This window comes from Culex pipiens, chromosome 2 (assembly GCF_016801865.2).
Source record: "Culex pipiens pallens isolate TS chromosome 2, TS_CPP_V2, whole genome shotgun sequence".
Taxonomy (NCBI): Eukaryota; Metazoa; Arthropoda; class Insecta; order Diptera; family Culicidae; genus Culex; species Culex pipiens.
In genome coordinates this window covers 56600594-56620900 of record NC_068938.1, presented here as the reverse complement: position 1 = coordinate 56620900, position 20307 = coordinate 56600594, and the positions used below count along the sequence as shown (strand labels likewise).

Here is a 20307-nt window from a genome sequence, read left to right as displayed (position 1 = left end):
TTATTTATTAGTGACACTAACCAAACCGTGATTCCCGTGAGCTGTGGGGACTTATTATTGGCATACTATTGATACTTAAAGCTGTTTGAAATCGTTGAAAATTCTGATCTTTGTTTGTGATTGCCTTCGATTTTGTTTTATTGACGTTCACTAGACGATTGTTCATCTTAGTGAGATCTACTTCGTCAATATATTTTTTGTTTTTGTAAAATCCAACCTAATGGATTCAATTTCATTACACAGAGCCATCAATCTAGATTAGAATGTCAACGAGTTCTTGATAAATAATTAATGTGACGACGCGTGGCTGTTTTTGTTACGATTTGATGTTAATCCTCTCAATAAAGCAAACAACATTTATTAATCACTCAATTAGAGTTAATAATTCAACACCAGGCAATTTCCCCAATATAAGCGGTATCTTCACACCGAACCATCCATCAAAGTTGCGCGAGGATGTCTTCTGGGAAAATGACTTTTTGGAACCGCTTCGGTTTGGACCGTTTCATCGTGGTGCGAAACTGTCTGATTATCTTCTATCTGGTGTCGGTCCTGTTTGGATTTTCCCTCCACGTGTACGATAGAACTAAGAAACGACTTGTGGCTTCAAAACTTATAACGGTTTATAGTTTCGCTTTGGCAATAATTCCCTGTTTGTTCTATAAGATTGCAAATCAATTATTGACTCTCGAAGGAGAACGCAAAAGTATAGTGGCCTCGGTGATCGATACCATCGAATCTTTGCTTTTAATACAATCATTGATTTTCGGTACATTACGAAGGTTCAGGACATGGAAGGAGACTGCCGAGATATTCGAAGAAATTCACGCCATTGCAAATGGACTAGGATACCCACTGAGAACGGTTGTTTATGTTGTGATGAAACGAATGTTGAAGAAAATGGTGATAAGTTTTACGCTCTTGATAGTTCCCGTTGCAAGCATTGCCATGCAAAAGTTCCAGATCGAACAGGTTCCGATTGATTGGATAGCCTTGCTTGTTACGATGTATCCTAAAGTGATGATAGTCAACGCTACTGGGCTGTTCTACGGACAAGTTATGTTCATTGGGAGATTCTTCGAAATTTTAAACCAGAAACTAGGCACTCTGCACCAGGAGGTGAGTCGCGAGCTGGCCATCATCAGCTTTGGCAAAAGCTCCAATCTGTACACGGAAAAACTTCGTCAGATTGTGATACTTCGGGAGCGGGTGTACATACTGGCTCAACGTCTGAATAAGGCGTACAGCTATCAAATGCTCATCATTTTCACGTTGATTTCCATCCTTATCCTGAACCAGGTTAAACATGAAATCTGGAAGCTATCAAACTCCTTTTTAAAACATTAAATCATTTTAGTTTTACTTCTTGTCTACCGTTGTCAACCGATACGCAAGGTACTCCGTAGATGTGTCTTCAAGATTAAGTGTTGCAGTGCTGTTCATGTGCATCCTGAACTTCCACGAAGCTTACAAGGTGGCGGATGTTTGCGAGCAGGCCATCGAAGAGGTAAACCACCATGCAACTCAACGAAAAAAAAAATTCTTAACTTGTTCTCTTTCAGTCTCGTGCCACTGCGGACATTTTGCATAAATTTAATGCCCTAAACATCAATCCGGAGCTCAAGAAGAATGTAATGGAATGTTGTGAGCACTCTGTCAATATTGATAAAAGAAAGATTGTTTGGCTTTCAGATTGAGATGTTTCTCATCCAGCTGCTGCACCATCCCTTGAAGTTCACTGCCTGCGGAATGTTCTCGCTGGATTACACAGTGATCTTTTCGGTGCGAGATGGGTGTTGGCCGATGTTTTCGAAGATGTAATTACTAACTTATTTTTGTTATGTTTCAGATCATTACGTCAACCGCCAGCTATTTGATAATTCTGATGCAGTTTGATCTGGCTGATAATGGCAATAGAAATTGTACGACGGTGTAATGCTCTAAACCATTTAGATTATAAAATATTAAATTAATTGTTTTTATTATTATTTGAATTATTTATTTCTCAATAAATTCTTTGACACTTTGAAACACTGCTTAAAAAATAAAAGTACAAAAAGCTGAATGCAACGGTTTTGAATTAGTCGTTTGACCGCCCATAACAGGGAAGGACAGGAATTGTACGGGTGTCTGAACCAACATCCCAAATATTAGCTCGATCGAACGAAAACTCGAGCATCTCAAGCCAAGTAGGTACATTTTCCATAGGAAGAAACCCTCTTTTTTGGTAAAGCTATTTTGAGCAAATAAGCCATTTTTGCAATTTGGTCAACATTCAACATTGGTGACTTCTGAAGCATTCCCATACATTTGAATGGAATGGAAGTTGAAAAGTCAAATTTGTACTATCCTTTTTATGAAGGTTTAAAAGTAACAAGCTAAACCCGACAAACTTCGTCTTGTCTTTTTTTCGTTTCTTGACGTTTTTAGCTTGATTGCCTATTCAGCCTCCTGTGATCAAAATTTGATTTTACGTAACTTTTCCCATACAATCTGCAGATCTGCGGAATCGGTTCCAGAATGGCCAAAGTTGTCCCTTTTTGTCGTAAGAACCTTCCTTGGACTTATACGAATCCAAGGCAACAAAGAGCTCCTCGATCCGACTCTCCGTATTGAACTGATTCGCGTTCGAACAAAACTGTCGATTTTTTTTATATATAAACAGTTTGGTTCGAAATCATGTAAACTATCAAAAAAAAAAAACAATAAAATTTAGTACTTTGTTCTAAAAAACCAGAGAAAATCCACTTTTTCGTGAAATTCTAACACGTAGCCTTATGGGCGGGACAAATTTGACATGCGTTTTTCTCGGCTTGCTGTTTTTACATATGGGATGGACTCGATTAGAGCGGCAGTATAGATAATAATAGAGCAATTCCAGCTCAAATCAGGAATTTTTCTGGTACTTTTGTACCCGACCCTCTCCGATTTCAATGAAACTTTGTAGACATGTTATCCTAGGCCTATATAAGCCATTTTTGTGTATATGGAGCCAATAGTACTCGAAAATAACATTTGAGAAGGGCGTAAGGTATTTAAATATTTTTGTATTTTGCAATTTAAAAATTACTGTATCTCGAAGCCGTTGCATCGTATCAAAAAGTGGTCAAAGACAAACTTGTAGGAAATTGGACGGGCTTTCTGAAAAAAATACACTGAAACAAAAATACACGCCACTTCTATGAGATTTTTTGATTTTTAAGTTTAAAAGTTAAATTTCAAGGTGATGTCACGATTTTTTTTCGCTCAAAATTTTTGAGGAAATAGCCTAAAATGTTACAAAAAGACTCACGAAAAATGCAGGATGGTATGTCTCTCCTAAAAAATACAAAAATCATTTACTAAAACTGTTTTTTTGAAAAGTGGTCTAAACGTCAAAATTTTCAAAATCCGATAGTGGGAATCGATTCTCCAGACAGTTTTACATAAAAGTCTCTATATTGACCATTGTTTTAAGTCCAATCCTTGGGAAGATACAGCGATTTAAAAATAAAAATGATGCAAATTGGTTTTTTGATGGTTTTTGGCAATTTCTATATGACAGACTTGGTTTTTAGTCTCGTACATATTTTTACCGGAAAGCTCGTCCAATTTTCCATAAGTTTGCCTTTGACAGCATTTCAATTGGATGTATGGGCTTACAGATATAAGTTTAATTACATTGCTCATAACTGTAAATAGAATATTTTTTTCAGTGTGGTAGAAACCTGGATAGTAAATAAGCTTACATAAATAATAAAACGAGTTAAATTGAAAAGCTGTCAAAGACAAACTTATGGGAAATTGGACGAGCTTTCCGGTAAAAATATTTACGAGACTAAAAAATCAAGTCTGTCTTATAGAAATTGCCAAAAACCACCAAAAAACCAATTTTTTATCATTTTTATTTTTAAATTCGCTGTATCTTCCCAAGGATTGAACTTAGGCAATGGTCAATACAAAGACTATTATGTAAAATTGTCTGAAGAATCGATTCCCACTATCGGTTTTTGAAAATTTTGACGTTTAGACCACTTTTCAAAAAAACAGTTTTAGTAAATGATTTTTGTATTTTTTTAGGAGAGACATACCATCCTGCATTTTTCGTGAGTCTTTTTGTAACATTTTAGGCTATTTCCTCAAAAATTTTGAGCGAAAAAAATCGTGACATCACCTTGAAATTTAACTTTTAAACTTAAAAATCAAAAAATCTCATAGAAGTGGCGTGTATTTTTGTTTCAGTGTATTTTTTTCAGAAAGCCCGTCTAATTTCCTACAAGTTTGTCTTTGACCACTTTTTGATACGATGCAACGGCTTCGAGATACAGTAATTTTTAAATTGCAAAATACAAAAATATTTAAATACCTTACGCCCTTCTCAAATGTTATTTTCGAGTACTATTGGCTCCATATACACAAAAATGGCTTATATAGGCCTAGGATAACATGTCTACAAAGTTTCATTGAAATCGGAGAGGGTCGGGTACAAAAGTGCCAGAAAAATTCCTGATTTGAGCTGGAATTGCTCAATAATAATAATATAAGACTGGAAGAAGATGTATGTTTTACCAATATATCAACGCATAGAAGAAATATTGTTAAATTTACATGATAATTGCATACACGCAGAAAAAAGGGGAATGTTTGAATCAACAACACATTTTGATATAAGATAGAGCTGATTCTTCGGATATCCGGATAATTTAGATTTTTTTCTATATAAATCAGATATCATCTTTGCAATCAAACCAAATCAAAAGAGATGTACGAAAATCGTATCAGAACTGAAAATTATTTGGATAAACATAGAGCGTGACGTACTTAATCGATGAAGTCATGTTTAACATAATCAGCCCCATTTGTTGACTTTCAGTTTAGCTATCCTCCCAAAATTACTTAAAATAACACTTGTGAAAACTTTCGTGTTATCCTTCATCAATATTTCATCACTTTCACCTTCAAACACTATTCCCGCCCAAACATTCCCCCAAACAACTCAGTCCTTCCGCGACCATGACTTCGTTCAGACAAGTCTCATTTCCGGTGCTGTTGCAGTTTCACCTGGTCAAGACACTGCTCTTCGGGGTACTTCCGTTTCGGTACGATGCCACCACGGATCAATTCCACCTGTCCCGCCCAAGAATGCTGTACTGCTACGTGTCTGCTCTGGCCATGCCGGCGATTCGGCTGATGGTATCTACGCAGCAATACGGAAAGCAATTCGATTCGCTGCGAATGATCGTATCCGCAATAGCCGAACTTACCGATGACATCCGGGTGCTCGTGGCCAACGTACTGCTGGTGTACCAGTGGAAGTGTCTGAACGAGCTGTACGGTGTGTTTCGGCATTGCTTCGTTAGACTGGACATTTCCCACGTAATTTTGTGGAATCCACTGGTGTTGGGACTCTTGATAGATGTAGCATTTGTGATTATCATGTCACTCGATTTGATGTTAAGTTCATCATTATCACCCTACTCGGCATTCAACGTGGTGACCTACATTTTCACCGTTATAAATAATTGCTGCATTGTTCACATTTTCTACCTGGTTTTGTACTGCTTCCGGTTTGTGCTGACCAAGTTGACCGTCAAATTAGAACAGGAATTGCGTTCAAACTTTAGGCGCGATAAACAAATCCGGAAATTATCGCTTATCTACTACAAACTGTACCGCGCTTCAGTCATCATCAACCACGTGTTCGGACTGCCAATCCTGTGTGGTATGATGCAGGTTTTTCTAACCATTTCCGGTTTGCTTTACTTTACACTGGTCAACGGACTGATTTGCGGCTCCTTCAAAACAACCAAAGCCGTTTCGTATCTTTTTGGAACCGTTTGGAATCTGCTGCAGCTGATGCAAACTGCTGAAGCACTACGGATGTGCAGCCACATTTACGAACAGGTTCAATCATTTCAGTGTTAATGTTACCTTAGTTTCAAGTGAAATAATTTTTCAGCTTAATTCAACGTCAAATTTACTGCACCGATTTAATCCAAACGGGGATTTAAAACTAAAACGAAGAGTATATCAAGAACTAATACTTAAGATATTGTACCACGCCTTGACCTCGTCATTTTCATCCACAGATTGACATGCTCCAGGTCCAAATGATGCACAATCCGATTCGTTTTACGGCATGTGGAATGTACACACTAGACTTTTCGGTTTTGTTCCTGGTAAAATGTTCGGATTCCATTCTCTATAACTTGATATTATGTTTGAACTTTCTTAGATTGTCGCCTCGGTCATGAGCTACCTGATAATATTAGTGCAATTTGAGGTGGCAGACAACTGCGGTCAGGATTCTAGGAATCAAGTGACCGCCGCTGGCTCCATGGACCTGTGGTGAACGACGTCGTTGCAGTGCAGTTAAGCAAGTATTCAATCTTAGCAGCATGATAAGGAATACGAATGAACTATATGGTAATGTCTGTAAAAGTAATAATCAAAATTACTCAAACTAAAAAAAACCCGATTTAATATCACCAGAGGAGAAATAGAGCCTTTCTTACAAAATGATGAAACTCCGAAAAATATATTGGTGCAATTAATTTCTCCGAAACATAATGAATCCTATGAAACATCATCCAAGTTTCAAAAATTATAGTGTTTTGGAATCGGGATGATATCAGCAGTTATAATTAAGGGCTAAGAGAACCAGCTGGGAGTTTTTTCAGTAAAATTGAAATATCTCGAAAACGATACATTTTCTAAACAAACCGACCCGACATTTTGTAGCCAACATTCTTACGCACCAACTGGTTAAATATGAGCTTGATTGGTTAAGTCTAGCCTGAGTGGTTATCTTTTTAGTAAAAGGTACTAAAACACGTTGAAATATGCCTTATTTTCCTCCCAACTTTTTTAAGAAATCAAAGCCTTTTTGGAAAATCTAAGCTCGACATTTTGTAGTCGAGACAATTACCTGCAATTTGATATATATAAAGCCATACTTTAGTTGTAAAATAATTGAGTGGTTATCTTTTTCCCAAAAAATATCTGAAACATAAACAAATTCGCGCAGATTTCTACTCTCTCATTTTGTCTCGAGCTCGCGTGCTGACAGTTCGTTTGCAGTGGTGCCAGAATATTTTCTTTATATTTTTCAATTACTTTAATCATTATAATTTTTTTTATGAATTTATAAATTTCAGGTAGGTTTTTTCAAAAGCTACAGTTAGTTGGTGGTTGATCTACGGTCTGTTGAGAAGTTCTAGGACATCTACTAACTCTACGGAGTTCAGAGATGGAGGTCAACCTGATCAATGGCTGCTTATATCAATAACTGTGAAGTTGGAACATCTTCAGGTAGCTTCAGTGAGTTACACTGAGTAGATCTATGATCTGTTGAGAAGTTCTAGGACATCTACCAACTCTATGGAGTTCAGAGATGAAGGTCAACCTGATCAATGGCTGCTTATATCAATAACTGTGAAGTTGGAACATCTTCAGGTAGCTTCAGTGAGTTACACTGGGTAGATCTATGATCTGTTGAGATGTTCTAGGACATCTACTAACTCTACGGAGTTCAGAGATGGAGGTCAACCTGATCAATGGCTGCTTATATCAATAACTGTGAAGTTGGAACATCTTCAGGTAGCTTCAGTGAGTTACACTGAGTAGATCTATGATCTGTTGAGAAATTCTTGGACATCTACCAACTCTATGGAGTTTAGAGATGAAGGTCAACCTGATCATTGGCTGCTTATATCAATAACTGTGAAGTTGGAACATCTTCAGGTAGCTTCAGTGAGTTACACTGGGTAGATCTACGGTCTGTTGAATAGCTGTAGGACATCTACCAACTCTACGAGGTTCAGAGATGGAGGTCAACCTGATCAATGGTTGCTTATATCAATGACTATGAAGTTGGAACATCTTCAGGTAGCTTCAGTGAGTTACACTGGGTAGATCTATGGTCTGTTGAGAAGTTCTAGGACATCTACCAACTCAATGGAGTTCTGAGATGAAGGTCAACCTTATCAATGGCTGGTTATATCAATAACTTTATAGGTAGAATATCTCCAGGTAGCTTCAGTGAGATTCACTGGGTAGATCTATGGTCTGTTGAATAGCCTTAGGACATCTACCAACTCAATGGAGTTCTGAGATGTCATTCTATACAAAATCGACCTACATTATAAAATTTTGATTTTCATATTTTTGTATTTTGTAAATATACGAAAATTTGTATCTAGAGAAAAAAAATTCTGATCAATTTGGTGTCTTTAGCAATGTTGTAGGTTATCATGAAGAAACTCAGAGAAATTATATAGCACCTTTAGAAAATCAGCATTTTTGAATAAACTTTTTTCCACTTCAACAGATGCCTCTTTTGTTCATTTATATTAATAAAAAAAGAAAAATATTTAAAAATGCAGTTAAAAAAAAAGTTGTGAAAAATAAGGCCGTTGCAAATATTTTTCAAAGTTTATGTCACCCCCCTTCAAAATCGTTCGGAAAAATCAGGGGGCAAAAAATTTTTTTTTCAAAAAACTTCAAAAATTTAAAGGAAATAGAAGTCTAACCAACTGAAAACAATTAGAAATGCATTTTCTTTTTTAAAATCATATTTAGCATGTCTGGGATCGATCAAAAATATTTTTAATTTTTGTGAAAATCCAATGTACAGCACCGCAAAAAGTTTTTTTCAGCGAAAAAAAAATCTCTTCAATACTTTCATATTTTGAAAAATAATGATTGCAAAACAACTGGGCAGGTGTAAAATGCATTTTATATAACTTTTTTATTCAACTTCAAGACGATGGCTTGTAATTTATTTATTTATTTTTTTTTTGCATACCCTCATCGACCCCGACCAGAGACGAGGGACATAAACTTCAAAAAATATTTGCAACGGCCTAATTATTTTATGATAGTTATTAAGTTATGTATTTTTTAAGAGTTCTGCAATTATTTCTAAACTCTCTTTAACTCTCTCATAACTTACAACTTTGCTCAAGACACTGTATCAATAAAACAATTCCTTCTAGAGATCGGCAGCAAATGACCAAGAAGGTTAAACTTACCTCAAATAAACTAACAAACAACGACATCCTTTCCAAGATACGGATTTTTGAATATATACAAACAATTTTTGAACGGGCAGATGTCAATTTGCATGTTTTTGCAAAAATAAATAACGATGCAATAGGATTTTATTTTATTATTATTATCTGGAATCATTTTTGGTGGGAAAAAGATAGTTTATCTCCAAACTATGCAGAATGATAATTGTGGAAATTTTTGTATGTTTGGATGGTTAAAGATTCAAAATGAATTCCGTCTAAATTATTGCAAAAGTTCTGATAGAAACATGCTTGGTTACATTCCATAAGCTATTTTTTATCAGATATTGATTAAAAATGCATTTACGGAAAAAAATAAATAATATTTTTAAATTACATGCCAGAATTTCTACATTTCAGTGAAACAACCATAGGAAAATGGAACAGTGGATATGCAATCATTAGTCTTCCAAAAATGTATGATTTGACGAAACAACATAATTGTTAAAATAAAAGCTTTTTGTGGTTTTGTACATTGAAAATTTAACAAAATTCCAAAGATTATTAAATTAATCCAAGCATGCCAACAATGATTCTAAACACAGGAGAATGTATTTTAAATTGATTTCATTTGATTTCACTTGAAATTCCATTACAAATTTGAACTTTTTAAGAAATAATGCTTTTTGCCCCCTTTCAAATTTAAGAATATTCAAAAATCTAGAAATTGAAATTAATGAGAAATTAATGAGAAATTGTTGAAATTTAAGAATATTTAAAGTTTGAGATATTAATGAAATTCGAATTATTAAGTAAAATTGGATAAGTTAGAATTAGGCCGAAGCAAATATTTTTTTAAATTTATGTCTTTCGACTCTGACCAAAGTCGAGGGAGGAGTGGGGCAAACAATTTTCATTTGAATGAAAAAAGTTCCCAAAATATCTAAGCATTGACGAAAATTTTACTTTTGCGAGAAAAAAAAGTTTTTGCGGTGCTGAACATTGTAATTTAATAAAAGTTCAACATATTTGTAAACGAGCTCAAACAAGCTAAATATGATAATCAATGCAGAAAGGGCATTTTAGATTGTTTTGTGTTAATTAGAGCACTATCTTCATAAAAATTTCAGTTCTACGAAATTTGAAAAAATTAAATATATCATAAAATACAAATAATTCATAAAACTCAATAAAATTCATGAAATTTAAAAACTCACCTAAAAATTCAAGAAAATTTGAGCAATAAAAAGGGTAATTCAAGCGTACATTATAAAGAGGTATTATTTTTGTTTTTTTTTAGTTCGAAAAATTCTTATAATAAAAAAAATTAAAATGATACATTTCAAAACAAATTTAGATATCCAAGAAATTCAGGAAATTTAAATAATTCTACAAAATTTAAAATAAATGCAAAATTTTACAAATAAAAAAAATGTATAATCAATGTATTTGTAAAACGCAACTCTTGATGCTTAGCAACCAACAAAGAAAGTTTTTTCCTGTTAAATCTATGTTGACGACATCTCTCAAATTAATACCGATGTCTTTGTTCTCTCATTACTAAACTAACTGAGGCATCGATACAACGTTGTAAATTTTGATATCTTTTTCCGGAAAATTGTAAACGATTTTGTTAAAAAAATGTCATCGATAATGAAAAAAGCAAATGTTTTTGAACATGGATGTAACGATTTTTAAAGATTTTGTGTGATCAAACAATGCATGTTTCAATTAAGTTTTGTAGATTATTTTTAAAATATTTTTGTGAAATTTTGTTTTCGATATTAAAAAGAAGAATATTTTTCTTCCAAAATTTCTGAGGGGGCACAATGTATGTGAATCGAATAATTGTGAGGGGGCAAAAAGTACCGTAAAACGGGGTGACTTTGATAGCCGGGGTGACTTTGATAGGTTTGCGATTTTTACACAAAATGAAGAGTACAATTAAAATACGTAAGGAATGGTTTAGAAACATACTGACCGTGGTAGAGAAGTGTTCAAACTACCTTAAGCAGAACTTTTCATAAAATTTTGACAAGTTTAAAAAGTTAGTTAACTATAGTTAAGAAAATGTTGATGAAAGTCATTATTTTAAACTTCTGAAAGTGTCATGATTTTCTCAATGAACATGATTTTTAATCGGAAAACGGAATGCATTTTCGGATTCTTTTGACAATTTTCCACTAGGAGAAGGCTAAAAAAGTTAGTAAATAATAAATAATATGTGTTTTTAAAACACAATATAAAAAAATCTCCAAATTTATAGGCAATTTCAGTTGAACAAATTTCATGTAAAATGTGAAAACTTGTGATTCGTGCTTTGAATTCAGTATAGAATGCAATATAAATCGATAATTTTATAAACAAAACTAGTTTTAACAAATTTTTGGCAAAATTCCAACTTTTTAAGAATTTTACCTTAAATTTATATGTATTTTGCTAAAAAGATTATACACTTAGTTAACTAAATATAAACATTGATTTTTTCTTAAAAACTATATCAGCTACTTTAGTGATGGTACATTTAGCGTTCAAATAAAGTTTGAACATCTTAAATATGATTTTATCAAGAAAAAACTATAACTATCAAAGTCACCCCGGAATTAAAACTAAGAATTTTTAACGTAACTATTTTTCTAAACATTATTGAAAAAACTATTTTCCGAAATAGTACATGGACTTTGTATAGTCTACCCCAGTACATGTTTTAAAAATAATAATCTTGAGAAAAACCGTACCTGTTGGAAAATATTCTAAAAACAAATTGAAATCCTATCAAAGTCACCCCGGTTTACGGTACCAAGAGTCGGCACACCTGCTCAGTTATTTCTTCACATAGAAAAAATGTTTTGTAGAATCAGCTACGAGGTTTGCTTCAACAAATTTTTTGTTGAATATAATCAACAGAAATTTTGCGTTGAAACAAACCTAGAAAGTCCACAAAAGTCCTTCAGTGTTTTGAAAAAAAAAATGCTTTGATGTTTAGCGTTGATTCAACAAAAATGATGATTTTCGAATCAACAAAATGTTTCCTTACATAGATCTAGGATTTTTTCTCAAAATTTATTTTCCCTAAAAGAGCACTCAGCTAGAAAAATCTAAACGTAGAAATATGTACCCTCCCTGCAAAGGCATATGAATTGATCTCAGTTGAAAGGTTCTCCAAGTCTCTGAATTGCAAATGTTACATCCTTGAACAAAACTGCTAAATTCTAATAAAAACACTAATTGAATTGAATTGAAAATGTTTTTTCTGCGTGTTTGATAAGTTGTTCCAAATATATCTTTGATCTTAGAGATCAATAATAAATAATTGAAAAATATTTTTATACCTCAGTGAGTAACTATATACAAAAATCAAATTCTTCAGACTGTTTGGGAAACATGTTGCAATCATTTTAATAAATATTTTCCAACCAAAAACTGTGGAGGCTATCATGATAAAAATCTAGTTCTTGAACAAAGTTTGATTTTTTTCAGTATTTACGTATTTTTGTAACAATTTATAGTACTTGAATAGCGCAATAAAAAAATGACTTCTAGAACAATGTTTTGTAATAAGTTATAGTACTTATTTACAAAACTCTTCAGTTTTTTTTTCAGTAATACGTATCTAATACTTGATGAAACATTTTGCAACTAAACATTGTGGGGATCGTCACGATAAAAATCTAATTCTAGATCAGTATTTTATTTTTGTTGTATCTTATGTATTTTCGTAGTATTTGATTGTTTTAAAAAATATGTTTCCAACACTTCGATGCCTCTGTGTTCTCTTATGCTTACAAGATTAGAAAACCTGCAAGCTTAGTACAAGAGAGCACAGAGGTATCGACATATTGAAACATTTTGCAATCAAAAACTTTGGCGGTCATTGCTAAAAAAATCAAGTTCTCGAACAATGTACGATTTTCACTGTATTTACGTATTTTTGTAAAATTTTGGCGGGACCGTGGTGTAGGGGCAAGCGTGGTTGCTTCTCACTCAGTCAGCCTGAGTTTGATCCCAGAAGGTCCCGGTGGCATTTTTCGAAACGAGATTTGTCTGATCACGCCTTCCATCGATTGGGGAAGTAAATGTTGGTCAGTCCAGGTGTAAGAGTCGTCTCCCTGGGTCCTGCCTCGGTGGAGTCGCTGATAGGCAGTTGGACTCACAATCCAAAGGTCGTCGGTTCGAATCCCGGGGTAGATGGAAGCTTAGGTGTAAAAAGTGGTTTGCAATTGCCTCAACAAAAAAGCCTTCCGACACAAGTTTCGAGTAGGAATCTCGCAATCGAGAACGCCAAGGCAATGCTGTAGAGCGAACAATTTATTTATTTTTGTAAAACTTTGTAGTAGGTACTTGAATACAAAACTTTTCTGATTATTTTAGGAATATATTTCTAACACTTGATGAAACATTTTTCATCCAAAAACTTTAGGGGTCATTGCTATTAAAATCAGGTTCTCGAACAATGTATGTTTTTACTGTATTTACTTATTTTTGTACAATTTGGTAGTACTTGAATACAAAACTCTTCAGATTGTTTTAGAAATATGTTTCAAACACATCCTTGGATTATTTTAGAAATATGTCGCACATACCGCACATCCTAGTAAAGTCAGCTCATTATTACTTTTCATTTTGAATTCGGTCTGAAATCAGTTTGCGTCCATAACCAGGGGGCTCTGGAATAATGAGCTTTTGGTGTGGGGAATTGTGGTAAAAAAATATTTGAAGAAACATGCTCGAATCAAAACTGTGAAAATCATCGCGATAAAAATTGAGTTCTAAAAACAATCTATTGTAGTAAGTTATAGTACTTGTAAAAAGAACTATCCAGTTTTTACAGAAATATGTATCTAATACTCGATGAAACATTTTGCAACTAGAAACTGTGGGGTTCGTTACGATGAAAGGCGAATTCTAGTACAATTATGGAATTTTACTGTATTTTACGTATTTTTGTAATATTTTGTAGTACTTTAAAACAAAACTCTTCAAATTGTTTTTGAAATATGTTTCCAACACTCGATGAAACATTTTGCAACCCAAAACTGTGGAGTTCATGTCGATAAAATTCGAGTTCAGATAAATTTTTGATGTTTAACTGGTTTTTACGTATTTTTGTTATATTTTATTGTGCTTCATTACAACACTCTTAAGATTATTTTAGGAATATGTATCTAACACTAGAGGAAACATTCTGCAACTAGAAGTTGTGGGGGTGGGGGTAGTCACGATAGCAGTTGAATTCTGGAACAATGTTTGAATTTTACTGTATTTTACGTATTTTTGTAATATTTTGTAGTATTTGAATATAAAACTCTTCAGATTGCTTTTGGCATATGTTTCCAACACTTGATGAAACAATATTCAACCAAAAACTTTGGGGTCATTGCTATAAAAATCAGATTCTCGAACAATGTACGTTTTTTATTGTATTTACGTATTTTTGTAAAATTGTGTAGTACTTGAGTACAAAACTCTTCAGATTATTTAAGAAATATGTATCTAATACTTGATGAAACATTTTGCAACTAGAAACTGTGGGGGTAGTCACGATAACAGTTGAATTCTAGATCAATGTTTGAATTTTGCTGTATTTTACGAATTTTTGTAATATTCTGTAGTATTTGAATACAAAACTCTTCAAATTGCTTTCGAAATATGTTTCCAACGCTTGATAAAACATTATGCAACCAAAAACTTCCGGGGTCATTGCTATAAAAATCAAGTTCTCGAACAATGTACGGTATTTTGAAGTATTTTACATATTTTTGTAATAATTTATAATACTGGAATACAAAAATCTTCACAATGTTCTTGAAATAATAATTGAAGATTTTTAAATCAGAAGTAATATGGAAACAACGGCATAATTATTGGTATCACGTTCATGCGGCACAAAAGTATGCCTATCGCCTTGCTGGCAGCACGGTGCACACGGCGAGAGAGAATAGAAAGAGAAAGCAACGCGCGGGGAGAGCGAAATGTAGCAAGCGCAAAACGACAAAAATCGGAGCTCGGTCTTTCTCTTAGCCCTTAAGGGGTTACATACATGTAGAAAATCATAAAATTTCACATTACAGAAAATTCATTGAATCCACTAAAAAGATGATATTACATGATTAAACTGAGTTAGAGACGATTTTAAGCTCAACATTTTGCCGTGCGCAAAGCGGACTGTCAAACTGGAGTTACTGGACTGCGTTTTTCTCGAAACACCGAGTTGGGTGCCACGATATCTCGAGATGGAATGGACCAAATTAGCTGAAATTTAGGGTGAAGACTTTCAAGACATATTCCGTGTGCATGACGAAGCCCGATTTTGAAATTTGGCTTTAAAAAAATATAAAAAATCAAAGGCGGACGATTTTTTGTATGAAAAACACAAAAATATGTTTATCTTGTTTTTAAATAAAGTTTTTTGAAAATCGGCCTTCGTCATGAACACGGAACCGGTTTAACGAGTCTTCTTCAAAATTTTGAGCCGATTTGGTCAAGGCAGTGTTAAGATATCATCGCACCCGTTTTTTGAAACTGCTAACTTCAAATAGCTATATCTCGGCAATGATACAACCAAATGTCTTCAAATTTGTTTTGATAGTAGATGAAAATGTATATTTTAATGCCCTAAAAACAAAATTTAAATAAAATTAAGTTTGTGCTCACACCAACCTCTGACTTTTTTGTCGATTTACATGTATTCGACCCCTTAAATGAAAAAACGAAGTTGACTATATAGTAGGGTGCCCAGAAAAAATGACCCTCTGCTCCACAAGCGAAAACGGGTTTTGGGTTATTTTAAGCATCTGTGCAAATTTTGAGCGAAATTGGTTGGAATTAACCCATTGATACCCGAGCCTAAAGTTGGTGAAAAAAATATTTTTCATACAAAAATTACTTTTTTAAATCGCTAATTACTTTAAAGGATCGAGTTTTACAGCTTTGGTATGTTCTACAAAGTTGTAGATAGAGGGTGACGATTCTCGAGAATTTCAATTTCCCGGGAATCGAGAGTTGAATTTGGTCATTTCCCGGGAATTCCCGGGACCCGGGAGTGTTTTTTACTATACCAATAGTGGCAATAATTTAAAAGAAAAAGCAATAAATTTGTTTTTTTTAATGAAATTACTTACAATGTTTTCATACTTATTCTATGAAACGTTATTTTAAGTATCCTTATTATTTGGAGGAACTATATGTACCTTTTGATTTTTTTTTCTGAATCTGCAAATACAAGATCGTGGAGCGGTCGTGGCTGAATGGTTACGATGTTCGCTTTATAAGCGAATGGTTCTGGGTTCGATACCCATCTGCTCCCAACGAGAAAGTTCTGGACTCATTGAATTTGGAATCAATGAAAAAACTTCAGCTTACGGCAGGGTTCGATCCCCTGTCCTTAGGATTGGCAAGCAAAATGCTTTCCACTTTACCGTGGAGCATTAGTAGCTTTAGTAGGACTTAGACTGATATAGTTGAATCCAAGAAACGGCCGAGAATAAAGTTGAATGCAAGTTGAATATCAGAACATACAAGAATGCATTGCATAGCATGCATGCAGGCGCATTTGAAATGAACCTACATTACCTCGCTATAAACAGCCTGGGCGACTGCTAGAATTCATCCTGTAGTGTCCGGGGTGGACACGTAATGAAAGACCAGTTACAAAAAAGAAACTAACGTTTATTGCGTCTGGTTTTCTCGGTTGCTAACAACGGAATGACAATCTGAAGAGCGAGGCCTGACCGGCCTACTTGGATGTAACATTTCCCCCCTTAAGCCATCCTGTACGGAGTGGATTGAAGCGAAAGAGTCGCTGGAGATATCCGGTCGCCGACTGCGATGGAACAACTTCTTCAGCTTCGTCGCTTGAGTGATCGGCAGATTCGGTCATCTCGTCGTCCTGATTGGGTGTGGTAGCGGTAGGTACTGTAGGAGCAGACAATCCGAAATCCTCCAACAAGATGGTAAGAGGAGACAGCTGGGCTGGTGGAAAGTTCTTCGGGCTTTGAGTCTTCAACTTCGCAACGGAACGCCGGACCACGCGACGGCAGTCCTCGAGAAAAACGTTGTAAGTTTCGTCTCCGACTCGTTCGACGACCTTTGCTGACCTCCACCGCCGGGAGTTTCCTCGATGAACCCGAGTGAAGACAATGTCTCCGGGCTTGAGACTTTGCTTGGCCGTGGACGGAGATGGTTCGTGATTAAGCTGGAGCTCTTGATGTTGCATTGAACTTGGTCTGGAAGCGATGTGGTTCACCACGAAAACACCTCTGGAGTTGACCTTGGGCTGCTTCTTGGGCGCTTTCTTCAACTTGACTGGATGCTCGTCCTGCTCGGACGAGAAGCTGCTGGTGGATGTGGATGCGCTCGAAGATCTGGACACACACCTGCAATACCCCTCTTTGTGGCCAACGCGATTGCAGGTATGGCACACGTGTTCCGAAAAAGGGCAGTTGCGGACGAAGTGCATCTGACCGCATTTCCAGCAGGGATAGGGAGGCGTTTTGGAGTCCTTTCTTGATGAGCGCTGAGCACGATGGTCTGCTTTTGGGCCCTCCTGGACCGCGTGAACCGCTTGTGCTGAACTTGATGGTCGTCCAATCAGCGTGGTGTCCGCCTTGAGGTTGGCGTAGCGTTGAAATTCGTCGATGAGTGTCTGGAGGCTTACCGGGTTGCCAGCGGTTTCGGCTTCGATGCGTGAGAGAAGTCTGGCACGAATGTCTGCATAGTGCGGAGCTTGAAGTCCGCAGACAAAAATCAAACACTTGAACTGCTCAATTTTCAGCTTTTTGAAGTCGAAGTCCTCACACGCACGGTTGACCTTCCCTCCGTAAGCGATGATGTCGTCGGCATCGGATTTGGTCAATTGTAGACATCGGTAGCGCTTGTTGAAAGTTGAAGTTTGGGCACCGAAAATTTTCTTCAGCGTTGCTATGGTATCAGCAAACGACACATCCTTCGGCAGCGTTGGAAGGATGTAGTTTACGTAACGACTGTGAGACGGCGTGTCCAGCTTCCTCAGCAGGAGTCGCACCTTGGCAGCATCGTCCAGCTTACCCGCATCCTCCTCGAAAAGGCTCTCGTAGCGCTGGAACCAGCTTCCGAAGGTCACGTCGTTGTCAGGATCGAAGGAAAACTCTGCGATGTTTGCTGACAGGTTTTCCAGGATTTGCTCCGTGTTGACTGGTGCCGGTGCTGCGGAAGTGAGCTTTTGCAGGATCTGAGTGATCTGCAGGATCGCTTGCTGCACATCCGCCATGCTTCCGGGTCCGGCTTGGAATCCTCGTCGCCAATGTAGTGTCCGGGGTGGACACGTAATGAAAGACCAGTTACAAAAAAGAAACTAACGTTTATTGCGTCTGGTTTTCTCGGTTGCTAACAACGGAATGACAATCTGAAGAGCGAGGCCTGACCGGCCTACTTGGATGTAACACATCCAATAAGAGATGAGAAGAATTGAAAGCATTCCCATTAGAAATGAGAACACACGAAGAATTCGAACAACAATGCCAACGGTCGTTACCACTCGCCTAGGGTGGCTCCTTAGACCATTCACCTTCCCAAAAACCGTCCAACTCCAAGCGAAACTTACTTGAGGATACCGTGGAGAATTTCCCTTAATACTCTTAAAAAAGTGGAGCATCAACACTTCCCGTCTTCCAATTCCCTTTCCTTGTCCCTGGTGCGCGGTGGAGATGGGAGCGGCCGGCAATGGACGGCTGCCATGGTGGTGAGAATCTGGTTCAGGTGGAATTGGTTCTATTCCCAATTATCGATTCCTAGGCAACTTGGGCTTAGACAATCATCACATCACATGGCGAAAATCCAGTTTGCAATCCGCTAAAATCACCGTCTCCTAGCGAAGCGAAGCGAATCTGCAAATACAAGATCGTTTCTTGAGCTTTTTGGGACTCAAAATTTTAGTTTAACATGTTTACAAATAATATATAATTTCCCTGTATCGAGATTTTTGCAATATGATAAATAACGACTTAAACAACTTTTTTTTTCCTTTCTAATGTCAATTATAAATATTCATTGAAGTAAAATTTACAGTTATCCGGAAAACCCGAATGATCACAAATGGCGGACATTAACTTTACAAAGATCGCCAGAGTTTTTTCCCCGAAAATATAATCCTAGAGTTTTTTTTTTTTGAAAAGGAACGAAAAAAGACAAAAGCTTAAAGGACCCTTTAAAAAAATCTCTAGAATTTAAAATTGTGGTTGACGTGAAACACAATATGACTTATTAACACCAAAAATGAAAATTACCTTTAAACAGCCAAATTAACTTAGGGTCTAAAAAAACAGACTATGAGGATTGCTATGCTCGAGAAAAAGCTTTCCCCTTTTAAAAAAAATAAAATAAAATAAATATTTCAAAGAAATTAGATTTTATATCTGGGAAGAAACAGCTAAATATACTTTAAGGTAAATTTTTGGACCACATTTTTTGGCCACATTGGAATTTCAAATTTACACTTTCTGAATAAGAAGATTAGAGAAGAACTTGAACATCGAACATTTCACATACAATGTTCGAAACAATTTAGAATTCTTTAAATAATTTTCTGATTAGTTTATATAATTTAGCTTTGATATTTATGTGTTCAAAATTTCCCGGGAGTCTCGACAGAATTTCCCGGGAATCGAGATGTCCAAAAATGGTCGATTTCCCGGGATTTTTTTCCCGGGATACCCGCTCGTCACCCTCTAGTTGTAGAGCATTAAATTTTCAATAAGAATCTCACTTTTGGGAATGTTTGGATGGAAGTAGCGCACCGTGCAGACCAAACCGTAAGAAACTTGGGTTTTCCATACATTTTTTTCGATTTTCCCCATACAAACTTCACCTTCGAGCCCGATTCACCCCAGATTACGGTATCAATGGGTAAATGTTGACCGATTTTGCTCATATTTGGCTCAGAGTCCTAAAAGGAACATTATTCAGCTTGTGGAGCGAGGTTTTGAGAAAAAGTCCCATATTCTGGGCACCCTACTATATAGCTGTCGGCCACCATTGCTAGTACCAACCACTAGTGTCTTCCTTTTAAGTACAAGGACTTCGCCGTCCTAGGCTCCTAAGTGTTTGAGTACGGCACGGAACGACGGCAACGGATACCCATATTTACACTTAGAATTTTACCAGCCAGAATTTTACCAAACCAGCAACCTCTGGATTGTGAGTCTAGTGCGCGGTCCGATTGATTCACACGAGCGGGAAATAAATGAAAGTTTTCACAAAAATACGCATTTTTCCTGTGCATGTTTCAATGTTTCTCGAAAAAATATTAAAAATCATTCTTATTGCAATATGGGTATCAAAT

The 20307-nt window shown here is 36.0% G+C and overlaps 1 protein-coding gene across 1 annotated transcript; it reads left to right on the top strand.

The window, feature by feature from the left end:
• The first annotated feature begins 471 nt into the window (after positions 1–471).
• Positions 472–6350, top strand: LOC120418601 (uncharacterized). Its single transcript, XM_039581044.2, has 5 exons — positions 472–1299; positions 1358–1507; positions 1563–1631; positions 1693–1770; positions 6215–6350. Exons 1-5 carry the CDS (start codon positions 472–474, stop codon positions 6329–6331), a joined length of 1242 nt encoding a protein of 413 aa, XP_039436978.1. The 3' UTR covers positions 6332–6350.
• The last annotated feature ends 13957 nt before the right edge of the window (positions 6351–20307 follow it).

What these genes read in the sequence shown, in the direction of transcription:
- LOC120418601 (XM_039581044.2), top strand. Translation starts at nt 472, where the DNA reads ATGACTTTTTGGAACCGCTTCGGTTTGGACCGTTTCATCGTGGTGCGA. An exon ending in CCATCCTTATCCTGAACCAG is followed by an intron (nt 1,300 to 1,357) that starts GTTAAACATGAA and finishes AAATCATTTTAG; the next exon opens with TTTTACTTCTTGTCTACCGT. An exon ending in ATCCGGAGCTCAAGAAGAAT is followed by an intron (nt 1,632 to 1,692) that starts GTAATGGAATGT and finishes TTTGGCTTTCAG; the next exon opens with ATTGAGATGTTTCTCATCCA.